Source organism: Haemaphysalis longicornis, unplaced genomic scaffold (genome assembly GCF_048455015.1).
Source record: "Haemaphysalis longicornis isolate Haplotype H1 unplaced genomic scaffold, Haemaphysalis longicornis Haplotype H1 scaffold_10, whole genome shotgun sequence".
Taxonomy (NCBI): domain Eukaryota; kingdom Metazoa; phylum Arthropoda; class Arachnida; order Ixodida; family Ixodidae; genus Haemaphysalis; species Haemaphysalis longicornis.
In genome coordinates, this window is record NW_027526204.1 from 139,488,226 (window position 1) to 139,512,517 (window position 24,292).

Sequence of the window (24,292 nt, forward strand, 5' to 3'; positions counted from 1 at the left end):
AATAACAAATGTTTTTTTTTATTTATCGCAGAGGTACAGAGTACATGACGGGTCAGGCCAAGCCAAACAGGCTTGTCGGGCTGTACCCGGCAGCCAGCGTTAGGACACTATAAATTACAGCAGGAGAAAAAAAATGGAAAGAAAAGAAAGGTGAAGGCGAAAACAAACGAGAACAGAGAGAAAAAACATTCAAACAACGTGCTTCTGCATCTCAATATAAATAACCTATATCCCTTTATCCTCGCGTTTAACCTTTCTTGAGTTTATCTTCTGATCGTAGTCGTCAGTGGGCGCGCGAGGACGTCTAATTAACCTCCCAAATTAACCAGTCCAGGACAGGGCGCGAACTGTCCGGGACGTGATGAGGCGGTCAATTTTCTAGTCTATCCTTACGAAGCCTCCAGTCCGAAGGCAGCCCTAGGACTGCCCGCGAACAATCCAGGAATGGTTGATCGATAATGTCCAATCTTGACGTATTCCTGGGAAACTGGTTGTGTCACGGCGCAGGACTCCCTGAAACCGCCGCTGGTCGGCTACGGCGGCGGCGTTGTCGAGGAGGCCGGGGGTGGTGGTGGCGGCGGGGGCCACCTGGTTCCTCTCCCGGACGACGACCACCCGCTGGTGATCGACGAGAGCCGGATGCGCTTGGACGAAGACGAAGAGGACGACGAGGACTCCAACTCGCACGCCGCTCTTATGGACTCGCCCCAGAGGACTCCCGACGGCACGCTCAAGGGTGAGCAGAAGGACGCGCGTGCGTCCGAAAAGTCCTGTTTCAGACGCGGCGCGGCATAATAGAGAGTTTTTGCGTACCGTGTGTACCGTGCGTACCCTGTGTACCGGTACCCGACTGGACATGTGCGCATTCGTTCCGGTAGGTTGGCTTAGTGAAGTGCGGCGATCCTCGGCGTGCCCGCGCATTCGTACCGGTCAGGGATAGCCCTCCTCGCCGTGCCAGCGCGCGCATGCGCAGTCGGGTCCCGGTACACACGGTACACACGGTAAGCTGAAACTCCCTATTAGAAAGTTATAGCAGAGCGGAGAACCGGTCCCGAAACGGTACCCGGTAGGTGACCGGCGCCACTGCGCGTGCGCAGTGTCGGAAAAACTGGTTTTGCGCATGCGCATATGTACGGGGCATCGTACCGGGACCGAGCAGGTTGGGCGCACGCGGGAGCCGCCGATCCTCCAAGTCATGAGGCAGCCAAACCGGATCCCGGAGCGGCGGAACGTGCTCGGACGCGTCCTTTACCGCTTATGTGTTTCGCACTCCTAGCTTAACCTTCTTGCAATTGTTGATGGGCGGATTCGAATTACAGCCAAGGAGAACTTTTGCAGCGTGAACTCGCGAGCGAATCGAAGAAACAAACCGAATGCCTGAGCGACTTAAGCATTGATCAGGGCGTCACAGGCAATTTACACAAACCGTGCCGTTGCTCCAGCTGCCGAAGTTGCCTCCAATGAGCGTATGCGCTGAATGTTCTTTCGTAGAAACTTACTCCACCTTTTAGGATTTCCCCTAAATCTGGTCGATTAGCGCTGAAGGTGCTACGTTAAGGCACTGACGCGAAGGCCAATTTTCGATTGTTTCAATCGCCTTCTCGCAACCCGCAGCGCAATCCTGACTGAGATAATAGCACCGTTTCAAACTTTTCCAATGCCGACGGCGAGAAGCAGCACTGCAAACAACTAGAAAAACAGCGTGTCATGTTTGGAGTGTTCGCGTTTCTCAGTTCAGGTAATTGTAACGGGGTATTGCCACGTGCTGAAATGCGAGTTTAACCTTACGATAAATTTGCAGAGAAACACTGCGCGATGCTGTTTTGGAGAAAAAGAAACATAACGTAAATATCCGTTGTTGGTAGTAGTTCTATAACCATCACCGACGAGTGCGCTGGATACTTCCTAATGCGAGATTTGAGCTCATTGTTTAGGTGTTCTGATTTTGCTATATAATTTTTTTTCCGCAACAAGCACCATGTACAGCTACAGACGACTCATTTTTGCATAGGTTTAAGGAACGCTGGGAGTAGCGTAGCTAGCATAGCGGCTCCCGTACGCTACGCTAAGGTTAGCGTGTAGCGGGACCGGACTGCGCATGCGCGCGCGGGGAGTGCGAGGAGGTTGCCCCTCAGCGGAGGGAAAGAGCGGGCATGGCGAAGGCAGGCCGCGCGGAACTAATCCACCCCACCGTGACGAATTTGCTCTCCCCAGTCGCGTCCCGCTACCCGCCGCCGTAGCGTTAGCGGACGGAGCACGCTATGCTAAAACTCTCTAGTAATAGAGAGTTTTAGCATAGCGGCTAGCGTACGCTACGCTAGCGGCGGCGCGCGCGGGCGCCGAGACCCGACTGCACACGCGCGCAGGCGCTGCGAGGCGCTCCCCCGCCGGGGTAAATGCGCATATCCCCAGTTGAGCCCCGGTACCTGCCGCCGCTCGCGTAGCGTACGCTAACCGCTATGCTAAAACTCTCTAATGTGCAGTCTGGAGGCCGCGGCAAGGAGCTCGTGGATGATGCGTGGACGCGTTTCACAGCAGTCGCCGCAGAATAACGGACAGCTTCGTTAATCTGCAGCGACTGCTAAAACTCACGGCGCACATCATAATATAAATATTGTTTAGCGAAAAGAAATGATCGCGCACATTTGATGTAGAACATAAGTACACAACAATAGCAACGTTCTTCTGCATAACAATAGACTTGGGGTTGGCTTTAATAAAACAAAATGACGTAAAAAGCGGTGTCAAAGACAGATGAAATAAAAGTAGATACTAAAAAAATAGGTCTGCTCTGGCTGTTTTAAGAACAATAGTAAGAAAGGGTCTGCACAGACGGCGCTCGAGCGGTGCAAACGCGGGAAAATTGAATCGAGTTGAGCAAAATTTCATTGCATCCTTCAGTCAATGAATGGTTTACAACGGCGACGACGCACCCATTAGTTCGGCTGGAGAGGAGAGAACAGCGCGAAGGTTAAACGCTGCGAATGTCGTCGAAGCAAGCAGAGACGTGGTCGATTTTTCGTCACCGGGTTTCAAACCCCGGAGCGTTTTAAAGCGCTTTATAAAACGGTATGCCTGGAAATTCGCAAATAATTCTTTTTAAGGCAATACACTGGAGATGGATTGTAGAAGGCAAAGTTTGCAGAAATATCTGTCGACACATTTTCTGATGAGGAACTCCTACTGCGTTTTTCACCGCAGGAGTTCCTCATTGTATGACTTCCTCACCGGATCCTCACCAGAAGCCAGCCAAAGACAGCTTTGCTTTTATATGTACGCGTGACGTTCACGCCTGTCATCACAGTATTACGCAACAAGGGGAGGGATGAAGATGAGATGAAGAGCGTGGCGGGAAACGGGCCTGAATATCTTTTCATTGTAGTACCCTCCTCCGAAAGTAAGGACGGATCCTCGCCCCTAATACGCAGTGCCATGAACCAAATGAAGTTCCACCCAATTTAATGTGGCGCGATGGGATGCCCGGATGACAATTTGCCTCTAGAAAAATTTGTTTGAAGCTGGGTCCTTACTTGTTACGTGTTTTAATGCACCCCTCGTGCTACTGACAAAAGAGCATTTAAACGAAGGATACAGAAAACAGATACACAGATGATTATCTCTTCTTTCGTCATATTGGGGTGGGGCTTTAACAATGTGGTAACGATATTGTTACGATATTTAATTATATATTGATACGATTTACTTAGAACATCAAGATAGCCTCCTTAGCGGGAGGTAAGAAAAAAAGAGACCCGAAGCATTGTGAGCAAATTACGCAACTCAACTGCGCTAGTAGCTGCTGCTACCTTTGTCTGCACCCATCTGAAATTCCCTTCCTTTTCTGTTTTTTTTTTTAATATGCAGACAGTAAATGTCCAACTCCGGGTTGCAATGGCACGGGTCACGTGACAGGTTTATACTCGCACCATAGAAGGTACGTATCCCTTTCCTGTCTTTCGCACTGTGCTAGGATTGTGCAGTCGGCGAAATCTTTAACGCGAGCAGTGAATTTTCATGAATCAGCGCCGTATGACGGAGCCAAGTTGCAAAAAAAAAAATCGAGTTTAGGTGCGTACTCAGAAACGGCTCTCAGCTGTGCCCATCGTCTGCTACGCAGTTCCTTCTTAAAGGGGCACTGACACAAAAATTTAGCATCTTGTTTTTTTCGTTGCGATAAGTAGCTAGTGACCTACTTATAACCTGTAGAAACCTCATTTGCTTCAGCGTGCGACGGTTGTTTAATTAGAGGCATTTTCAATGCGGCCAGTCGCAGTTTCGGTTTCAGCGAGTGCCGCGAAACGATGGATTTTGTGGATTTTGTGTGAACAAAGCTGACCACGTGACCGTCGGAGGGATATCACAGAGCAGAGCCGCCGTAGCACTGTCGAATCCGCATCGACGGCAGTTTCTGCGAATGCCCCCACGTACTGATCTCGTGAGGCGCTTAATTAAAAAGTGACCGTGGATGTGACGCAGGTGCTGCGAGTGCAAATGCTACCGCGGCTGAAGAACGACGCGCGACGCTAGAGACGGTGGGTGGTAAGACGCGCGCTGGGAGCAGCCGGCCGGTCTGCCTACAGGTCCGCCTACAGATGTGTTCGGCTCAGCACTGCGGCGGATATTCGAGTGCCGCTCTCGTAAGCGGTGCAGATGACAATTTTTAATGCAACCCGCCATCGCATCATTAACTCCTTTCTCACGTAAGCCACCATGGTCGGGACTTGGGGACAATTTCGTGCAGCGGTAACAAGCTATCACTCGAGCTACCTGCGCCGGCCTGGGCCACTTCGCGGCCGTGGCCGCCGCCTGCACAGCGACCGTGCGGCTAGCTCAGTGAGCTTATCGTGCCTCCGGCGCGTTTTCGCATCCAATGGTAATAAACAGTAATAGAAACAGAGTGCCTGGAATCGCTGTAGAACTTTGGTCGCGGCCAGCTGCCCGATTAGCTGACGAAATCACGGCGCCTCCGCCGCCAACGATCGGGTCGTTCGTTCTCGAGAGTAGAAGCTCCGCCCTCCGGCCCTCCGATTGGAGCGGCGAGCCGCGCGAGCCGGCGCAAAACGCCGGTAGTGCGGAAGCGGCAAACACAAACTCGTGACGTGTTTGGATGTTGTTTATTTACAATTGCGCGTGGTCCTCTGCTGGCTGCTCGGTTGCGTTTCGCACACTTCAAAACTGATTTTAAATATGTTCTAGGCTGTATTCGCCGCTGATATTTTGCAGATGATGTATGTGTGTTCCCACCAATCTATCTCCGAAGTTATCTCGCCTTCAAAATTTTGTGTCAGTGCCCCTTTAAGAGCGTCATGATACAGAAAATTGCCGCTCGCGCACGCGAGTTAAAGGCTTGGCCGACTGTACATCTTTTGTAACCGCCGAGTCATCTCACGGTGCCCGTGGGACAAACTCCCTAGAGTACGATTTTGAAAGGGTATAATACGAACGTAATTGGGATGAAATCGTCATCCTTTGGAGTTACTATTAGAATATCTGCGCTACAATTAGGCGGCTCTATGCAGTCTTGTTGAGTTCTTGCTGCCTGAAATACAGCTACTAATTGCTTTTTATTATATTTGCATTTTGTTGTTTGCGGTCTTGTACTTTGATTGGAGCAACTTTTTAATTAAACAATCTCATTCTATTTAGTCTAATGTCTAAATCTGTACTTACCCACCGTACTGCCTAGTTTATTTTCCCTGTTACTTTCAAACAAGAATCCATGGTCGGCGTTGAGTATTTTTTTTATTGCTGTCGAAAAATGTTGCTGCCTTTGTCAAAATATACTGAACAGTTTCCTTCTTCTTTCCGCAAATAAGGCAAGTACATATTCCTCGTTTATGTTAAAATTTAGGGTATATCTCTCTCGAGTTTTTTTTTTTTTTAATGCTAACGAAGATTACGAGTGAAGCAACTTAGAGTAATTTTGCCGTTAGCTTTACGTTCATCTTACGGCGCCGTTATAAGGACAGGAATGCGGTATGAAATTAGGGAAGCTTTACTCAATCATTGTGCAGTTAAGTAAAGTTCTTGAGGCTGCAGTAGTTTCAATACTTTCCAGGAATGATTTGCTCCGCCCCCCCCCCCCCCCCACACCCTTTTTTTTTTGTTCTCCCCAATGGGTCTTATTTGTTTGAAACGCCGGTGACTCAACTGTACAAAAAGAGTTGCGAGATTTGTTTTTCGCTATGTTTTACAGCCTGTCTGGGTGCCCAAGAAAAGACAAGATTACACCCGAAAGTAAGCGATGTTTCTTCTTGTTTTTGCGTTTGTAATCGTGATACTGAAATACCTTAGGGGTATTCAGAACACATGTTTAGTCTGTAAGGTATATCTTAGAAAGTGTGCATATATAATTAAATCATCATGAATAAATGAGAAAACTAAATTCCTAGAGTGTCATAGAAGCGTGACCTGTGTGCCAATTTTTTTTAATGAACCTGCCTAAGGCGGCGAGAAACAAAATCATAAAAGCGCCCAAAGAACTCTAACCTTCACAAATTTCAAGTTTGTAATAACATTTTTCATAATCTCATTGGTTTCAGATTACGCCTTTGTCCGACGTAAGGTTTCAAATAAGGCATCCATACTTTTCTTGGACATGTGCATTAGTGCTTTTACCGCTGTCTTAGTAACCTTTGTGGACGAATTCGTAGCTTGTAGTTTTTGCAGTAATGTGTAGTTTTAGAACGCAGTCTGCGTTAACGGGGCCTAAATTTATTCCACCTGGCCCCAAGGTAATTCGTGCAAACCCGGAAAACGCAGGAAAAGTTAAGTGGGCAGGCTTGATTCTGAGCCTCCTATGTGCATAGCGGTTTCAGCCAGGCGGAAATCTGGCGGTGACTTTTAAAATACACTAAATTAAGTAAAAAGGTGTAATCTATGACGTTAGGTTACTGTACCGCGGATACGAATGTACCACTCCCAGCATCAGCAGGCTTTTATTAACCAAGAAGGAACGGAAAGCGTGAAAACTGGCATCGCCGCTCCCCGCGGCTTTCCGCACGATGGTAATTGACGTCACAAGTCGGGAATGGGCGTGCCGTGATGGCGGAGCCAGTATAAGCATTTTTCCGAAAAAGAAAAATAGTAAAAGTAGGACCACTTGTATATGTAAAATAAATTCATCTATTCACTCCCGTAGATGTTGTTTTAGTTTCGGTTTCGGTCTTATGTTTCGCCCTGGTGTACAGACGCGGTGAACAGGTTTGTGCAGTTGAACGCGGGAGCTATTGTCCTTACTGTCACAGCCAAATTCAAAAGCCAGTTATTGTTAGCGCAATAGGCTACGCTATCGGCAGGTCGTCAACTTTATTGCTCACAAATTTAGCCGCGAGTATTTCTCGGAAGGGCCGCAGCGAAACGACCGGGTGGGGCGGGACGGGAATAGCAGGGCCTGATCGGCTCGTGATGTCTCGCCTCGTGCACTTACGAACGCTTCCTTTTACGCCGCAAAGTATATATAAGGAAAACAGGAAGACATTTCAGCGTTCAGCCTTGATTATTTATTTTTAAGCAAACAAGCCATCGTATATCTTCGAGAAAAAGCCGAAGAACTATGAAACGTGTGTTCTTTCAGCTTGAAGAAAACAAAACTTAATCACAAGCGCATGAACCTTAAGGTAGTAGTGGGGAAAGAAAGTGTTTTTGAAGAGGGTGTTATAGTTAAGGACTGTGAGGTTGAGGTAAGCCTTTGTGTAAGAGAAGAATTTACGAATGGTCCGCAATAGAAGAGCAAGAAAAAGAAAAAGGGTTGCGCATTTTGTGACGAGTACTGGAAGTTACTTGGAAGAGGAGGGACAATGCAGCCCTTGACATTACGACAGCTGCTTATTGTATTCTTTGAGTACGTCGTCGTCTGAGCGAAAAATTCTTGTGGTGACACCACATGAAGTGACGTCATCAGCGACGTCATCGCTGGTTGTTGTTGACTTGATTTGATTGTGAGGTTTAAGGGGGCGCCCTCTGTAGGGACGTCATTCTTAGAATTAACGTTAATGTTGATGGTGACATCGTTTCCGTTCTAAGATCAATGCAAAACTGCTTGCGCCGTAGAACAACAACAAAAACATCTAGCCGTATTTTTAAAAATTCCACGCCTCCTCTTTGCCTGCCAATTTTGCTGCCATAACGCGCGTGTTCGTGCTATACGTTTAGAATGAATACGTTCTACTTTGAAAAATGCAAAAACTTAACCGTTCTAACTTATCTAAATCCTTTTACAGTTTTGGCACAGCACGAAACAATACTCAAGTAAGCCCGCATTGGGAGTGTGCTATGTAACCGAATTTGTTTCTTTTTATTACTTTATTTTTTGTTTGACTGCAGTTTGTTTATTCTTCGGTCGCACTGAGGTGTTGCATGGTTGTGGGTGTGCTCTACTTGCACTGTAGCCGTAGCCTGCACCATCCAATTTGTTTTGTTTGTTTTGTTGTTGTTGTTGTTTTTGTGTGACGTGCTTTGCTGTGTTTGGGCGCTATGTGTGCGTCACTGGTGGCCGGTGTCTTATGCTTGATGACTTGCTCCCTTCTTAATTGCGCGTGACACAGCCCGCTTACCTTGTTGTTTTAAGTTTGGCCCCTTGCAGAAAAAACGTCTAATACTTTGTTTCAGTATAAGCTGACACAAATAATAAATTCTAACGGTACCATAAAGAATGCTGCAACCAACGAGTCAACCGCGATGGTACTCTAAGATAACGGCTGTGTTTTATTCCATTTGCTTATGGAAGCGAATATTTGAAATGCAAGTGACTAGTGTATTTTATTCCCCTGAATATGTTCTGCGCAAACATTTTATTTGAGATACTAGACACGGAGAGTCTGGCAAGGCATGTCTTCGTCGGAAGTCTCTCTCAAAACAAACTTCAATTTAGAACACCTTACTTACTTAAAATGAACGACAGCGTTAGGACTGCAAACGTTACACTTATGACAGTCAAGGTGCAGGAGTGTCTTTATAAATGGAAAGGACGAAAATACTAATAGTTGTCTTTACATCGTCTGTTGTCTACTCAAGCGGGTATGCGCAAAAGTAAAGGATTAGATAAATCATTTTGATTCAGACAACGAGCGGGAACAACGGGCTGTAGGAGCTTATGGCAGTCATTTATACAGTCCTGCATTTCGCAGGCGGTAACCATTGAAGACCAACAATATTATCGAGGGAGAAAAAAATGCTTAGTCTTAGCAGTGCATTTAAAGCAGTCCTGATCTGCTGCAGCCTGTCAGCCTAGTTTTTCGTTACCGTCCCAGATAACCAGGGCGTGTAATTTCTTTAAATCACCCCCCAAGCGGCCAGTCACTAAACCAGAATTCGGCGGGCGTGAATAGTGAGTGTAGTTAAGCTGTCTGCGCTGCTTATCACTCATTTCCAGTGATAGACGCCCTTGCCCAAACAAAGGGCAAGGCAGAGCAGTGCTGGTTATAAATTTAATTTGCACGCATTGCGAAGCTAATACTGTAAATTAGGTTATATGCTGGACGGACGTCCCCAGCTGGTGACGGCTAACCCCGTACATCCCGAACGACAATTCACAAGTCTTCACGCATCGCCAGCTTTACCGCCACACGAACGAGCTTGTCCGGATCGTTGTGTGGCCGCCAGCGTTTGGCTCGTTTTGCGCGCAAGTTCAGGGTTCGCTGCGCAGGTTTAATAGTCCGCGCCGTTTTTAATAGTCTGCTTGCTTTGGCATGAGGCTTCTCGTAGATGCACGTGCTGTGACCCCTGCACTTTTCGAACTTGTCACTTTGGCACCTGCCAGCGCAATCGTTCAACGCCTCCTCCCCGTTACACCCCACGCCAGGTGCCCCACTCCTGGCTGTAATGGAAGAGGACATGTGAATAGCAACAGAAACTCACACAGAAGGTGAGTGCCGCCGCATTTATGCCCCGCTACTCGCAGGACAAAGGTGCAAGGGGGGCAAACTTGCACCCCGCGGAACGTAGATGAATCACTTATTTCGCAAATCTTACTCTTGACTGCATCCTTGACAGCTTCTTACCATGCTCCTGTCTTGTCTTGTCTTCTGTCATATCTTCCGCCTTGTTATGCTGAAATACAGCAATGTAGTTACTGTCAAATCAAGCAGATGTTCAATAGTTCAGGATTACCGGAAATGACGCCGAGACGTAATGCGCGGAAACGGAGCTAACACGAACTGGGTAGATAGGGAGAGAAAAAAACTTTATTGCAAAACCGCCAACTTGACAGGGACCATACCCTGTGTCAGTCCTCACGGCATAGTTCTTCTTGTTTAGATGATGGGGCCTAACGCTTTGAGCGCCGCAGTGGAGGGCTCCGGATTGATTATCGACCACCTGGAGATCTTTAACGGAAGGCGTATTGTTGCAGTTCTTCAGTTGCTCTTGTCGGGAGAGGGTTTTATCAGTCAGGGCGGCCCTCCCTAACAAGGGTGAGCTGATGCGGGTAGTGATGGGGTGTAGGCGCTTGCGTAGGGAATGCCCATATGATGTGTTGAACGTGTTGCGTAGGGGCGTAGGGCATGCCCATAGGATGTGCTGAAGTAAGGCGGATGAGATGGCCAATGAACAGGCATCACTGTAGAGTTTGGGGTGTATAATGTTAGCTAGTATCGGAGTGAAGAGGGGTTTAGTTTCTAGTCTATGGTGTGTGGTTTTCTGTTGGCGCGTGAGGGAAGCATGTGGAGGCGAGGAATGTTGTTCTGTGTGTCTATATGGTGGAGATCCCAGTGGAGTTGGATAGTGCGAATTCGGTAATGCATTTTCACTGCTTCAAAAAAAAAATACGCAGGAAAGTTGCGGTAACATAGCGTGGTAACAGGCAAAAATCATCTTTACATCACTCGTTCGGCTTAAGACGTCATCAGCTTTGTGACTTTGTGGCCACGTAGCCTAAGAAAGGGGGACGGTAAAAGCCAAGTGCTGCGAGCTAGGAAGCAATTACGTGATAGTGAAGAGGGTGATCACGCTTTATCGCTGTAATTCCGAGAGCCGCATGACCAGTACAATGTCAAGTTCTCCGTGTCCATTGCTCTCTTTGTCGCTCAATGTCTTTTCATAGTGTACACAGGATATATTTTTTGCTGTATCCTTCCACTACCGTCCTGGCGGTGTTTTGAAATCCGCCATTGTCCCTCGTCTTCCTCCTCTTCACCTCACCTTTCAGCGTGCCCTGCTCCTATTCGTTGAAACTTTCGCTTCATCTTCGTCTCCTTCCCTGGGCATCGTCTTCATTGTCATAATTTTGAAATTCCTACACCGGTCGCATCATTCACTTATCTTTTTTTTTCTGTCTCTTCACATCAATTGATCTTTTAGGTGTAGTCAATCCCTGAGCTATCCTATTTTCTTCGTTGTCTTCGCGCCTATGTATGTTGTATTTGAGGTTCCTTTTAGTTGGCGGCATAAAAACTTCGACTAAATGTTCGTCAGCAAACAGCGTAGCGTCACAAGCCAGATTATTTCTTCCTGGTTATCCTTTATGGCAGTTAACAGCCTTGCTCCACGAGTAGCTCGTTTGGCAGCAGCATGAACCACTGTCCTGACTGAACGTGTTGGTTCGGCCTGACCTAACCGCTGTACCTGTTGTCCCGTACCTGCTGTCCTTCTCCTCCTCCCCCTCGGCAGCCTGTCCGGGTGCCCCATTGCCGCCATGGAGAAGCTGGCCCACAAGGAACAGAAGAACGTCACAAAACACCCGCCCACCACGTCCAGTCCCGGTGAGTGCCCGCCCACGCGCCTTTTGTATCGGGGGGTGACCTTCTGTAAGCGAAAACTGGAGCCGACAAGAGCTTGAACCTTAATTCACTCACCGTGCTTTGTATCGGCGCGCTGCGACCACAATTTCAAAGTTCGTGAACTCAGCTTTCCTACAAATGTCATTCAGAGCTCGTTTTTTCCACGTATTATTTCTGTTTAGAATATAAGTTGCCGAGTCGCATTGTTACATGTGCAGCTGATTCGGCATTTAGTGCGTTTATTCGCGATGTGACCTGATTTCTGTTTATGCCTGCCACATGCCTGCCCTGCGGATTTGCGGCGCAGCAGGTTTTGTGAAATAAGTAAATAAGGATAACGTTACAAATTCTCAAGCCTGGTGCCTCGCAGAGGTAGTCGTAAATAAAGACATCTGGCCCCAAAAGAGCTTCGTCTTTCGCCCTTAAATTTGCGTTGCGTGTTCCTTGTTATCACCCGTTGCGTATAACGTTGAGCATTGGCTCCCTGTCGTTAAGAGTAGAGAATGGGTACGGCTTACCAATGTACGGCCGGCAAAACGTTTGTCTATAACGCAGCTTTCGCACTTTTACCCTTATCTTGCCTCGCCCGAACGGGATTTTAAGTAAACTACTGAGGCGTTTTGAAGTCTTAGCCCACCCCTTCTGTATCCAACATGCTTGTAAAGAGTACGTTTCGGCAGTATTCAGGTGTAACTATAGAGTTAAAGTTGAAATCGCTGTTATATACAAGCGTTTTACCGACTGTATGTGAAAAGGTATCACGCGTTACGGCGGTTTTTCGCTGTGTAACAGCAGCTGCGGAGCGCTGTGTAAGCCTGTGTACCAGCGATGTCATTGTTAAGACTTTTTTCGCGAAATTTAGCTTGGCCGATCGCCACCGTATCACTGCAGAGAATAGTATGCAGCCAATGTATAAATATGTACTGCCAGGGACGACTTAAAGGGCGGAAACTTGGTGCCTTACTAAACAACTGGACAGAAAACTTAGGTCGGCGCAATGGGCCCTGGAATGAAGGGTGGTTGGAGTAACGTCTACGATCGTCCTGGTTCATAGACCGAACTCAGGTGGAAGGTATCATTGTTGAAATCAATGAGAACAAATGGACTTGGGCTAGTCGCGTAGTGGGACGAAATGCCAAGTAACCGAGTGAATAACGAGAGACGGGACTAGCAGTATTGGCACAACGTTAACTCGATGTAAAGATAAATTAAGGAAATTTAGGAGCAAAGAATAAACTCGAGCAGCGCAGTAGGAGTGGTTGGAAGTCAAGGGGAGAGGCTTTCGTCCTGCACTGAACTTAAATATTACGACGATGATGATAATGATGACGAGTAACGTGTCACCTCGCATGGTTTAGCTTCCAAAGCTGTAGTGTGAAGTGAAGTGAATTTTTGTTACAAGACGGGTGGACATACCATTGCAGAGAGGGCCGGCAATTGCTCCGCCCTAGCAGCACAAAACTATACGCGACCAATCACCACGAGTCCCATAGGCTTGTGTCCTTCAGAAACTGGAAAACGAGCCGGCAGTATGTCCCGCCTAGTAGTATCCCGTCTTCCGTCAGGAATCATGACCTAACAGCTGTCTCCTATCAAGCCGGTATTTCGCACTGACGCCGCTCTCGAAATGAGTGCTCTCGTTCGAGAAGCATCCGCTCCGTTTACCGGAGCCCCAAACGTCACGCTATGCTGTTCCTTGTAGCACGCCACGGTTGTCTCGGCGGCCTGACTGATGAGTGAACCGCTTGTGCGCAGCTCCGTCGGACCGCGTGCTGCGGCCCATGTGCTACGTGAAGCAGCTGGAGCTGCACGAGTACAAGTACCCGGGCTACGTGCCCACCACGACGCCGCGCACAAACTTGGCCAAGGAGCTCGAGAAGTACAGCAAGCCGCCGCCCCCGGAGTACGCGCACCACTTTTTCCAGCAGCAGCAGCAGCAGCAGCAGCAGCAACAGCAGCATCCTCACCAGCAGCAGCAGCCGTCACCGCAGCAGCAGCCCCAGCCGCAGCCGCATCCACAGCCGCATCCGCAGCAGCCGATGAGCCCGGTCCCGAACCGCCCCATCGCCCCCAAGCCCAAGGACCAGCTTCCGGTCACTGTGAAACAGCGCCTGTCGCCTTCGCCTCCCCTGGTGAGTGAGCTATTATAGCGTTGGGGAAAGGGGAGGAGCATGCAGGAGGTCGGCTGTAGAGGGGGGCGCTAACCGAGTGCTGAAGCTGTGGGGTAACGCCGCTATTCATGTTGGACCACGCATGTTATTTTGTTTTGTAATTTGTGTGCACTTCAGTGAGTGGGTGGATGGGTTAGTGGCTGTTGAGTGAGTGAGTGAGTGAGTGAGTGAGTGAGTGAGTGAGTGAGTGAGTGAGTGAGTGAGTGAGTGAGTGAGTGAGTGAGTGAGTGAGTGAGTGAGTGAGTGAGTGAGTGAGTGAGTGAGTGAGTGAGTGAGTGAGTGAGTGAGTGAGTGAGTGAGTGAGTGAGTGAGTGAGTGAGTGAGTGAGTGAGTGAGTGAGTGAGTGAGTGAGTGAGTGAGTGAGTGAGTGAGTGAGTGAGTGAGTGAGTGAGTGAGTGAGTGAGTGAGTGAGTGAGTGAGTGAGTGAGTGAGTGAGTGAGTGAGTGAGTGAGTGAGTGAGTGAGTGAGTGAGTGAGTGAGTGAGTGAGTGAGTGAGTGAGTGAGTGAGTGAGTGAGTGAGTGAGTGAGTGAGTGAGTGAGTGAGTGAGTGAGTGAGTGAGTGAGTGAGTGAGTGAGTGAGTGAGTGAGTGAGTGAGTGAGTGAGTGAGTGAGTGAGTGAGTGAGTGAGTGAGTGAGTGAGTGAGTGAGTGAGTGAGTGAGTGAGTGAGTGAGTGAGTGAGTGAGTGAGTGAGTGAGTGAGTGAGTGAGTGAGTGAGTGAGTGAGTGAGTGAGTGAGTGAGTGAGTGAGTGAGTGAGTGAGTGAGTGAGTGAGTGAGTGAGTGAGTGAGAGAGAGAGAGAGAGAGAGAGAGAGAGAGAGAGAGAGAGAGAGAGAGATAACGGGGAGTGAGCGTGTGAATGGGTGGGTGAATGAGAGAGTTGTGAGTTAACGTGGAGTGAGCGTGTGAATAGGTGGGTGAATAAGAGAGCGGGTGAATGAGTAAGCTGGCGAGTGATATGTTGAGTGGGTGCATCAATGGGTGAGTGTGTACGTGGGCGGGTGGGTGGGTGGGCGGTTGAGTGAGTATGGGGTTAAATGAGTGAGTGAATGGGTGATAAGTGGGTGGGTGGGTGAATGAGCGGCTGAGTCGGTGATACGTTACTGAGTGAGTGGGTGAGGGAGTCAGAGGGTGAGTGACTCAGTGAGTAAATGGGTGAATGAATGAGGGAGCGGGTAGGAGTAGCTTAGTGAGTGAGTGGGTAGGTGGGTAGGTAAGCAAGTGGGTCGGTGGGTGGAGAAGAAGGGAGGGAGGGATTGAAGGAGTGGGTGTGAGAGTGTTCGATTGAACGTACCACTTAATTAGTAGACGAAGGAATTCATGCATCATGTAGTGCGCTGGGTAATATGAGTAATAAAGAAACATTGAAAGTTTTATCATGCTAATTGGTGAAGCTAACCTTGGCGAAAGAGGTCGTATCAAAAAGCGACCTGTATTTGTTCACGTGGCTTCGTTAATGGGGACCGCAAAAGGTCGCCCAGTGTCATTTGTTTTTCCGTGACGATGAGGGTTTGTTTATCTTCTTTCCGTGTTTACCACCTGATAAAATATTGTAGCTGAATTAGGCATACATTTTTTACTCCTCAAAGCAGCTACAGCGAGTATCCAGAGTTCGGTTGCACCGTACCGCTAACACAATGCTCGAAATCTGCCTTTAAAGGGTGCTCCACAGCAAGCACAGTCATGTTGCGGTGAAGGTTGAAGGTAGCAAGGCCTTGAGAACAGTAACGTTGATCTAGTCTCGTAGAGAGAACCTATTTACTCAGAAACCACGTGTCCAAAAGCGAAAACTGGTTCAAAGCATCAGTCATTTAACAATCAAAAGAATGCACACTGACCTGCGACGACATAATATGATGCCTAAGCTGTTGTGACGTCACTTCCGTCTGGACCAGGAGAACTAATGGGGTGTGCTCGTGCTCGTTCCAACCGCACACAAGCGCGTCCACATTACACTAATTCGTTCCGCTGCTGTTGATTTCGGGAACCAAAAATCGTGGTCGAGGTATCACTGACAGATTCGCTGTAAAAAATTGTTTTTTGAGGCCTCTTTTTCTTTAAAAGTGCTTACAGAACTAGCTGTGTGTGCGCACATGACGCCGCACCATAGAAATTGCGCAGTTTTTTCTCTCTCTCTTTCTTATGCGAGTCTCGCAAATGACTTGAATACGATCGACATATTTGTCTCGTTCAAGAATAGAATGGCAGCAGTCATCGCGAGACATACGCTTGTGGATGTGTGGACGTGGTGGATGTGATGGATCCGGAATTGTGGTTCAACAGCTATTTACTTTTCAAGGTAAACTAAGAGTTATAGGGGCAGTGAATAACAATGGGGGCAGTGAATAGACTGCGCTTACGCAGGGCAGAGGAAAGCCTTCATGCACCGGTGAAAGTTAATGAACGATGGTGGCGACAATCCTTCCATCCGCAGGAGCAGCAGCAGCAGCAGCAGCAGCAGTCCGGCGGCGTGGTCGTCGGAGGCCTCGGGGCAGCGGTGAACCTGTCCAAGAGGCAAGAGGCCCTCGGGGACCTTCCCCCCGCGCCCCCGCCCCCGGGGGTGCGACACATACACCCGGCCCTCGACCTGCCTCTCGTCCCTAGGCACAGGTGCGCTACCCTTTGAGCACCCCTAAACCCCGCTCTTTCGCTTTCGAAGCACGTACCCTGCACGTCCTCGTTCCTTCCGTGTCGCTCGGTTGCTTCCCGGCAGGAGTCCCGGTCCCTCTGTAGAGCGAAAGGAAACCTATCCGTACAGCTGCGGAGCTTTCCCGTCGCATTTGTACTGCACTTCTCTCAGGAATCGGGAAAAATCTAATCCGACCGCGCGGGGACAACGCGGTACTGCGCGTGCTTGCAAGGTAGACGGAAGCAAGTTCCGCGAGTGTTGCGTGGTAGCGAAACGGTGGTTGGGCGTCCCCCCGCAGTCTGTCCCCGGCGCTGGGCGGGCCCCCGCAGCAACTACACCATCACCATCAGCAGCAGCAGCAGCAGCAGCAGCCGTCGTCGGTGGCGCCACCCCCCGGCGGCGGCGGCGGCCGGCTGTTCGGAGGCGCGCCGCCAGAGGAGCAGACAGAGCCCGTGGACTTCTCGAGGGGCGGGCCGGAGGGGTTCCCCCCGTACCCCGCGCCACCGCCGTCCCTGCACAGCCCCCCACCCAGGGACCACCTCCAGCCCCTCGCCGGGAGGCCCCCCGCTGGCTCTGACTTCGCGGACAAGGACAGGTGCTCGACCCTCGATGAGCGTGCACGATACCGTCCTGGTCAGGCCCGTGTGAGGGAACACTCCGAAGCTGGGATCCATGATCCCGAGCCTACACGAACGCATTTCGCTTAACTACGGCTATGGAGCACTGAGGCTGATATTGTCATCATTTGACCAGAGTCCCTTCCGAGCGGCCGATTATAGCTTTGCACTAAAGAGAAGGTTCAGGTGGTCTGGCTGGATGTGTAGTTTTGCCCCCTGCCACCCCATCTTTCTTCTTCCAACTTTTTACTCTGCTCAACAAAAGTACGGGCGATTAAAACTATGGCAGTCACTGTAAGTAGACCAAGTATAGTTACTTATAACTTGCTTCAGACACATTGTTCCACAAACATACGATGTATTTGTTTATTTTCTCGGTGTCTCACTGCGGGTTGTGGGAAAAGAGTGGAGGACGAACGTTTTAGGCTTGCAATGCCGCTTTGCGAGTGCCTACAAAACTAGGAAGCATTCACGAAAGGAGAAGGTAGCGCTTTCTTCCTCTTCGGCCTTCTTCCTGCACAGAAGCACACCCCGTGGGAGCCATGCTGACGGCTTGCTTAATTAGTTGCTGTAGCGGGAGGTGAGGTCGAACCGTACAACCAAGCTTGTGCCACGTGGTCCTTGGAGGCGCAGCGCCTTTATCGTGTGATGTCTTACCGTGACGCACCATACTGCATAGGCGGCATAAAGAACAACGTATACCGAAGGTTAGTGTCATAAACGCAACGTGAACTTGGGGACAAAAACCTAGGCTATGAAGTGTATACACCATGGACAGAAAGCTGCGCCCATGCCCTATTGCTGATATGGGCCACGGGGAATCGGCAGATACAGACCTGGAGAACAGGCACCCCTTTTCCGTCTTAGACGCTGCTGCTTGGCGTAAAATAAAGTTTAAGCATCACTGAGCCATTAGGCCGGTTACGATAGTGCCAAATCTGCCTTTCTTTCTGAAAAAAAAAAAGAACTTATATCAGTAGCGACTTTCTTTTTAAAAGTTACGCATTTGCTTAATGCACGAGAAAGACCGCTAGGTTAGATGTTACTTTAAGCTTTTTTTTTTTTTTTTAATGAGCGCCGTTTTGTCCTGTGTGGACAAAACGGCGATTTCTGTGGCAGGCCTAAGCATATCCGAACAGTGCCGGTGACAGCCTCGCGGCATTGGGCGCTGGCGAGAATGCCTGCGAGTTTTTCGGGACGACCAGAGCCGTTCGACGTGTTTTACTGGAATGCTCCATGAGATTGACTTTTGAGATTGCGGAGAGGAAACTCATTTGACCTCAATCAATACGCTGTCCAGCATATATGGTATTCAACAGCTTGTTTGCAAACGGTTGAAATTTCGCTCAATGAACACCCACCCACCACGGTGACGTTTGCGTTGTCCCAAACAAGCTCTATGTATAGCTGGAGGTGCCTTGTAAGAGGTTTGCATTGCATGCCCCATGCCTCGTTGCCAAATTCTTTTACGCTGAGAAACCACGTGTGCCGCACTGTTGATTGATGAGCATTGTGGCAAAGCTAGCAATATTTTTAAAACGGGTGAGGTTGGTTTGTTACAGATCCAGATAGACAAGGAGAGATATTGAAGGCACAGGGGGATAGTTTCAAACGTGCTTAAAGGGGACGCCTGTATCCGCCTAATACAGATACGTCTGCATGGTAAACAAACCACCCCCACCGCGATGTTGTAATAACTGCGTGGACTTGTTAGCTATTTCGTTTACCTTGCATTTGTATCACATTCAATTTGTATCACAGCTTTCGTCTTGCGGCGTAAGCTGACTTTTTATGGGCATTTCGTTATTCATTCATTTACTTCTACTAAAGCCCCCTTTCTCCCCCCATCCTCCCAGCATCTAAAAAACCACAAAATGTCATGACTGTCGCCTTCCGTCGGCATCAGAGGCTATCCCGTTGGGTGAAACATGGGAATAGCTGGACGACCTATACACACATTTGGAAGCGGGAAGTACCGCTTGTAAAATAAGCAGGGCGAAATTCTCATCCCGCCCATGCGGGAAAATATTGCATCTCGTTTAGCTTATGTTCTCACTCGAATTATCCGATTTCACTTACTGTTCGATTCTTCAGCGCATTAAAAAATGAGAGGGGAAGAGGTCTCCGTCAACGCCGAATTCTTGTAGACCGGTGTGTACGAGAGTGAATAGGCGTATAAAACAAAAAAATAAACAGTGATGCTCTGAATATGCGTTCGCGGAGTCTACTCTTTCTTCTTCCCTCATCTCTCTTGTGGTGACCCCCCCCCCTCCCCTCTTTGCAGCTTACCTGGATGCAGCCTTCAAGAGCGACCTTCGATGCAAGGGCCGCATCAAGAGCTGAAGTGAGTGCCCCCTGCCGGGAAGAGGCTGTATTTCCCAAATATGCCTGCTCCCCAGGGGTAGAGGGGGCTGGAGCAGCCATAGTTTTTGACCCCGGGAGGAAGGAAACGACGACGCCACCCACTGCTCCTATCAACACATCACTACAGATATTTTTTTCTGTGCGGATAAGCTGGTCACCAACCGCATAGGGCATTGATGTATGGCTTCACCTAGTGTCACTAGACAAGGTATCATAGCACCACGCAAACCAGCAACGGCGGCCATTTTGGTGTTTATCAGTGTGGCGGGATTGCCGCTTCTACGGCCTCGCCGCTAATTTCGACCGGTTCGTTTTCTAACAGCACTGCCGAAGATGCAGCAAAACGGCATCTTCGGACACATTTCTGCTCTGCTTAAATACATCTACGTGCGCCATCTTAGAGTCGCATTCGGAACAAAGTCAGTCGCGCGCAGCCGCAGAGCAGGGAGGACAAGCTAAGCCTGCCAGAGTTGACCGACAAAAACGCATAGAACACAAAATGGCGGCGCCCATGAATGGTCGCTGTGTAAACAAATGTCACGTGATGCGAACTGACCAATGATCATGTCGGCGGCACGGAACAATAGGAGAAAAGAGTGCCGGGCCTCTGTACCCTTATCTAGTAACGGTAGTTTCACCACATGGAGGAAAGAAAGGGTTAGGAGATGCCCTGACGCCACAGGCTACTGAAGCCAGAAACGCCATCTTGGTTGGCAGCCCTGTTTTGCTTGTATTTTGCGCCCACGCGCTACCTCCTCCGCCTTCGCTCAACGTTTAAACGTTGACTGTCGTCTGCTTCGTCTCTGCCTGCCGACCATTGGCTACCGGCTGAGCCGCGCAGTGACGTAGGGCCTGGGTGGGCCGGCCTTCGGCGCCGTTGCTAGGACGCGGTTGCCAGTGGCCTCCGATTGGCCGCGCAAAAATTACGTCACTTCAACCACACATCTTGCAATACGCCGGTGCCCAGCGCCGGGGCCTCCCTCCCCTGTGCTTTCTTTCCTCCATGCTTCACCTGGACGACCAGCCATTTTGCAATTTCAGTGAGGGAAAAAAGGGCACAGAACAATAAGAAAGTGGTGAAGCGTCAACCCGAAGGTTTTTTTAAAGTCAATTTCTCGCTTTGGCTTTTTTTATTTTTATCTTGTTTCGCGGTTGTTTATTGCTTTTCACTCCTTTCATGATTTTGCTTTTTTTTCACGGAACAATTTTTTTTTTTTTGAGCGGTAAAAGTTTTCTGACGCCAACCTAGACGCTTCATGGCTGCTTCCGTGGAAAGCAGGGGTCTAGATGCCTTGAAAACGTTGAATTATGCAATCTGTCTCCTTTCTTGTGGCAAAACTGAATAGCTTGAATTGATAAGTGAATCTATTACTTTTCAAAAGTACATGTAATTGTGATGTAGCTAGTTTGCGAGACAAGTAAATAGTAATGCAAGTTTTAAATTCTTCTGACCAGTTTTGCCAAATGTAATTATAGTATAATTTGATTGCACTTAGAAAGTAATGTTGTCATACGTGCTGTGCAGCGGTGTGCGTTCTGCTGGTGCGCAGTTGCTTGACGTTTAGGCTGGCCCACTTGACCGGAACAACCCCTCCCCCTCTCTCCCTCTCTCACCCTCTCTCTATCTCCGTCTACATCTCCCTCTCTCCCTCCCCGTCTCTCTCTGTCACCGCAGTTTGTCTGGCTGTCCGCGAAGCAGCAAGCCCAAAAAGGCCACCTCCGGACGGGAGGAGAAGTCAGACGCCGAACCGCTGCGGTATGTCTGCTGCGCCTCCCGTGCATGTGTGTCCCTGTACGACAACTCCTGTCTGCAGGGGTAGCGTGCTTACATTCACGGGAATTCTCTTCCTGACTCTCGTCAGGTGCAAAGACTCGCCGAATTGCTTGCGACGGGGTCTTGACCAATCGGCGCAGAACTACAGTGTGCTGTCTCTTTATTATCTCCCCACTACGCTATGCCTTCCCTCCTTTTGCTCTTCTGCACGTCTTTTCACCTGCGCACCTGTTTCTACGTACCCGATATTTTAAGGTACAAAAATCGGCTGTGGTTAGCTCAGTGGCTAAAGCGTTGTGCTGATGGGCTTAAGGAAGCGGGTTCGGTTCCCGGCCGCTTTTCTGGTGGAGGCGAAAAGAAAAAACGCCTGTGTGTTCGAGATTTCTGCGCACGTTAAAGGTCTGCAGGTGGTCAAAATTAATCCGGAGCCCTCCACTACGACGCGCATCATAATTTGTCTAGTTTCGGCGCGTTGAAGCCCCATAATCCATCAAGCATAATAATTTTCTACGTACAAAGTTTTTTTTTCCCCTTCACGTGGCATCATCATGTACAATGATGTTGGGACAATTTCAATCGTAGGTTTATTTGCCTATTCGTTTATTGCTAATTGTTGTCGTAGCGACGACAGCACCATCTCGTACGCAGTGCTGAGGTTGAAGTGGGACCCACGCCTTCTGGTATCGGTACACTACGGTAGACGTTCACGTCTGGTTTTAATTAACCGTCCGTGACCACTCCCCTTCAAAGATGCGAGACATCTCATAGCTTTTATTTTCAGCTGGGGACAAATACAGACTGTAGGGGAAAGCGGCACTAACAGCTGACGCAAAATAACAGTAGCGGGAATTAACGAAGCTGCATGATCACCACATGACATTGCGGCCCCGTCGCATTTTGGCGACATAACGTCAATACTTGGATGGTATCATGTGTTTGCGTAACTTTATTTAAAATAAAGCTATTTGCGCAGCTTTATTGAAAAATAGTACGGTGTCTTTCTTTTCCGTGCAACAAGCACGTGAGGAGCACGCCTCACTTAGGTACGCCCGGCGTCAAAAGTTTCCGGGACGCGATTTCACAAATCGAAGTCAATTTCTCTGCTGACTAATGGCTCAACCCTTCATGGGCTTTGCTAAGTGAAGCATCACACATCGTAGTATCATCACAATACGCATGGCAGGAGCTTAGCCACGAGGCAGGTGAGAAAGTGATTTAAATTTGCAAAATCGCGTTCCGGAAACTTTTGACGCCAGGTGTACCTCCATTTCGGTCAAACTTTCGAGTATAGCCATCGCAAGTGGTCCTACAGTTCTCATGCGACAGCATGCCAACAACCCTTTCCTTTCTGGTGGCGCGTACCCGCAATGATCTGGCAGATGAATCGCTCCGCGTTCCCATAGCAACGGCACAACCCTCCGTCTCTCTCTAACAGCGCGCCCTATTCGTTAGAGCAGCGACGGCGCTGGTCATCTCCGCAACAGATCTGCGACCGTCAAATTCGGGCAGGGGCGCTCATCATCATCATCAACAACTTTATTGAAAAAGAGGGGAAGGGATAAAGGGAGAAACTAGGGAGGAGCCAACTAATAACATGTTCTCTGTAAAATAGTTTTGCAATTTGAACCAGAAGTTGCGTAGCTAGTCGAAAACATTTAAACTTGGCGCCAAATTTTTCTGGAGAGCGCAAAGGCTCAACCTAGGACATCCAAGGAGCGAAGGACAATTCGTATACACTTGGAACGTGAACGTTGCACACGTGTGTCTCTGTAAAAAGGCGTCATGTGCTACGTGGCTGTCCTATTTCCGTGTCCTGCTGACGATCGTTTCTTGCTCTTGGGTCCTAGGTTGAGCATGTGCGTACAGTCTCCCACGCTCGATTACCACTCTCCTCCAACCAGCGACAGCTTTTGTTGGAAGGCAGACCGATCCCAAGGCAAAAGGTACAGCATCCGATCATCTGCACGTCTCTCTCTCTCTCTCTCTCTCTCTCTCTCTCTCTCTCTCTCTCTCTCTCTCTCTCTCTCTCTCTCTCTCTCTCTCTCTCTGTTACTCCGCAAGGCTGTTATCTGCGCCCGCCTATATTACTACTTAAATGGAGGACAGTTTCTTTTTTTTTTCTTTGTGCGTGCGTATGTGTGTGCGTGGCGTGTGGGACATCGTTCAAGCTTGCGTCATATGCTCTCCTTCTTCTCGCCGAGCTGTGTGGTAAAAAGAATCTTTCATAATTGTGCCACTGAATTCCAGCTAAACTTGCTTCAGCTGCCATTATAAAGTACCTGGAGCTTACGAAACGGCGAGAACGTTGCTCGAAAGTGCAGTTGAAATGAAGCACTCTGTGACAGTCGGCTTGTGTTCAGAACGAAAGGTACTAACTTACGCACTAAAGGGTCACACACACCATTATACATAATATTCCAAGGGTATAATAAAGCACAATTTTTAAAATACAATTCTGAAAATTAGGAAAATTAACTGTTTCGAGCCTCAGTGCTTATGTAAAACCTGTTGTTTTCAAAGCTGCCTGTTATTCTCCGCAGACTGGAGAACCGGTCCCGGTGCGGTACCCGGTAGGCGACTGGCGCTACTGCGCGTGCGCAGTGGCGTCAAAACTGGTTGTGCGCATGCGCAGGCGTACCGGGTACCGTACCGGGACCGGCCCTCCGCTCTGCTATAACTCTCTATTAAGGAACCCAAGTGTGCCTTAAAGGAGCCATGAAGACAAAATACAAGTTGCGTTTATTAGAAAGACTGCTTAGTCTTGATACCAATGGTACCAATATCATCGCAATATTCGAACAAATACGGGTATATTAAAGAAAACGTGTGAAGCAGTCGCGATCCGCTAGCCAATTTCCCGCAACTTTTCTATGACGTCACGGAACCTTGTTTGTGGGATTGGCGGCCGCCTAACTCACCTGTCGCGACGACACATGACTGGACGTCTGTAATGGGGTCTCTAGTTCCATTTGACCGCATCACTTTAATGCTATCGTGCAGTTAACGCACTGAAAATTATGTTT

At 48.9% G+C, this 24,292-nt stretch overlaps 1 protein-coding gene across 9 annotated transcripts in view; it reads left to right on the forward strand.

The window, feature by feature from the left end:
- The window catches only part of LOC144159464 (uncharacterized), a 286,980-nt gene that overhangs the window by 245,648 nt on the left and 17,040 nt on the right, over window positions 1-24,292 (forward strand). For 5 of the 9 annotated variants that reach the window (XM_077690975.1, XM_077690970.1, XM_077690979.1 and 2 more), the window contains 12 exons: window positions 508-736; window positions 3,865-3,934; window positions 6,197-6,237; window positions 8,223-8,250; window positions 9,803-9,865; window positions 11,608-11,699; window positions 13,473-13,849; window positions 16,320-16,495; window positions 16,813-17,109; window positions 19,416-19,475; window positions 21,171-21,251; window positions 23,117-23,212. In XM_077690975.1, coding sequence (XP_077547101.1) covers window positions 508-736; window positions 3,865-3,934; window positions 6,197-6,237; window positions 8,223-8,250; window positions 9,803-9,865; window positions 11,608-11,699; window positions 13,473-13,849; window positions 16,320-16,495; window positions 16,813-17,109; window positions 19,416-19,475; window positions 21,171-21,251; window positions 23,117-23,212 — 1,610 coding nt within the window. The remainder of the gene's footprint in view (window positions 1-507; window positions 737-3,864; window positions 3,935-6,196; window positions 6,238-8,222; window positions 8,251-9,802; window positions 9,866-11,607; window positions 11,700-13,472; window positions 13,850-16,319; window positions 16,496-16,812; window positions 17,110-19,415; window positions 19,476-21,170; window positions 21,252-23,116; window positions 23,213-24,292) is intronic. The other 4 variants (XM_077690976.1, XM_077690977.1, XM_077690972.1 and 1 more) reach the window with 3 other exon arrangements.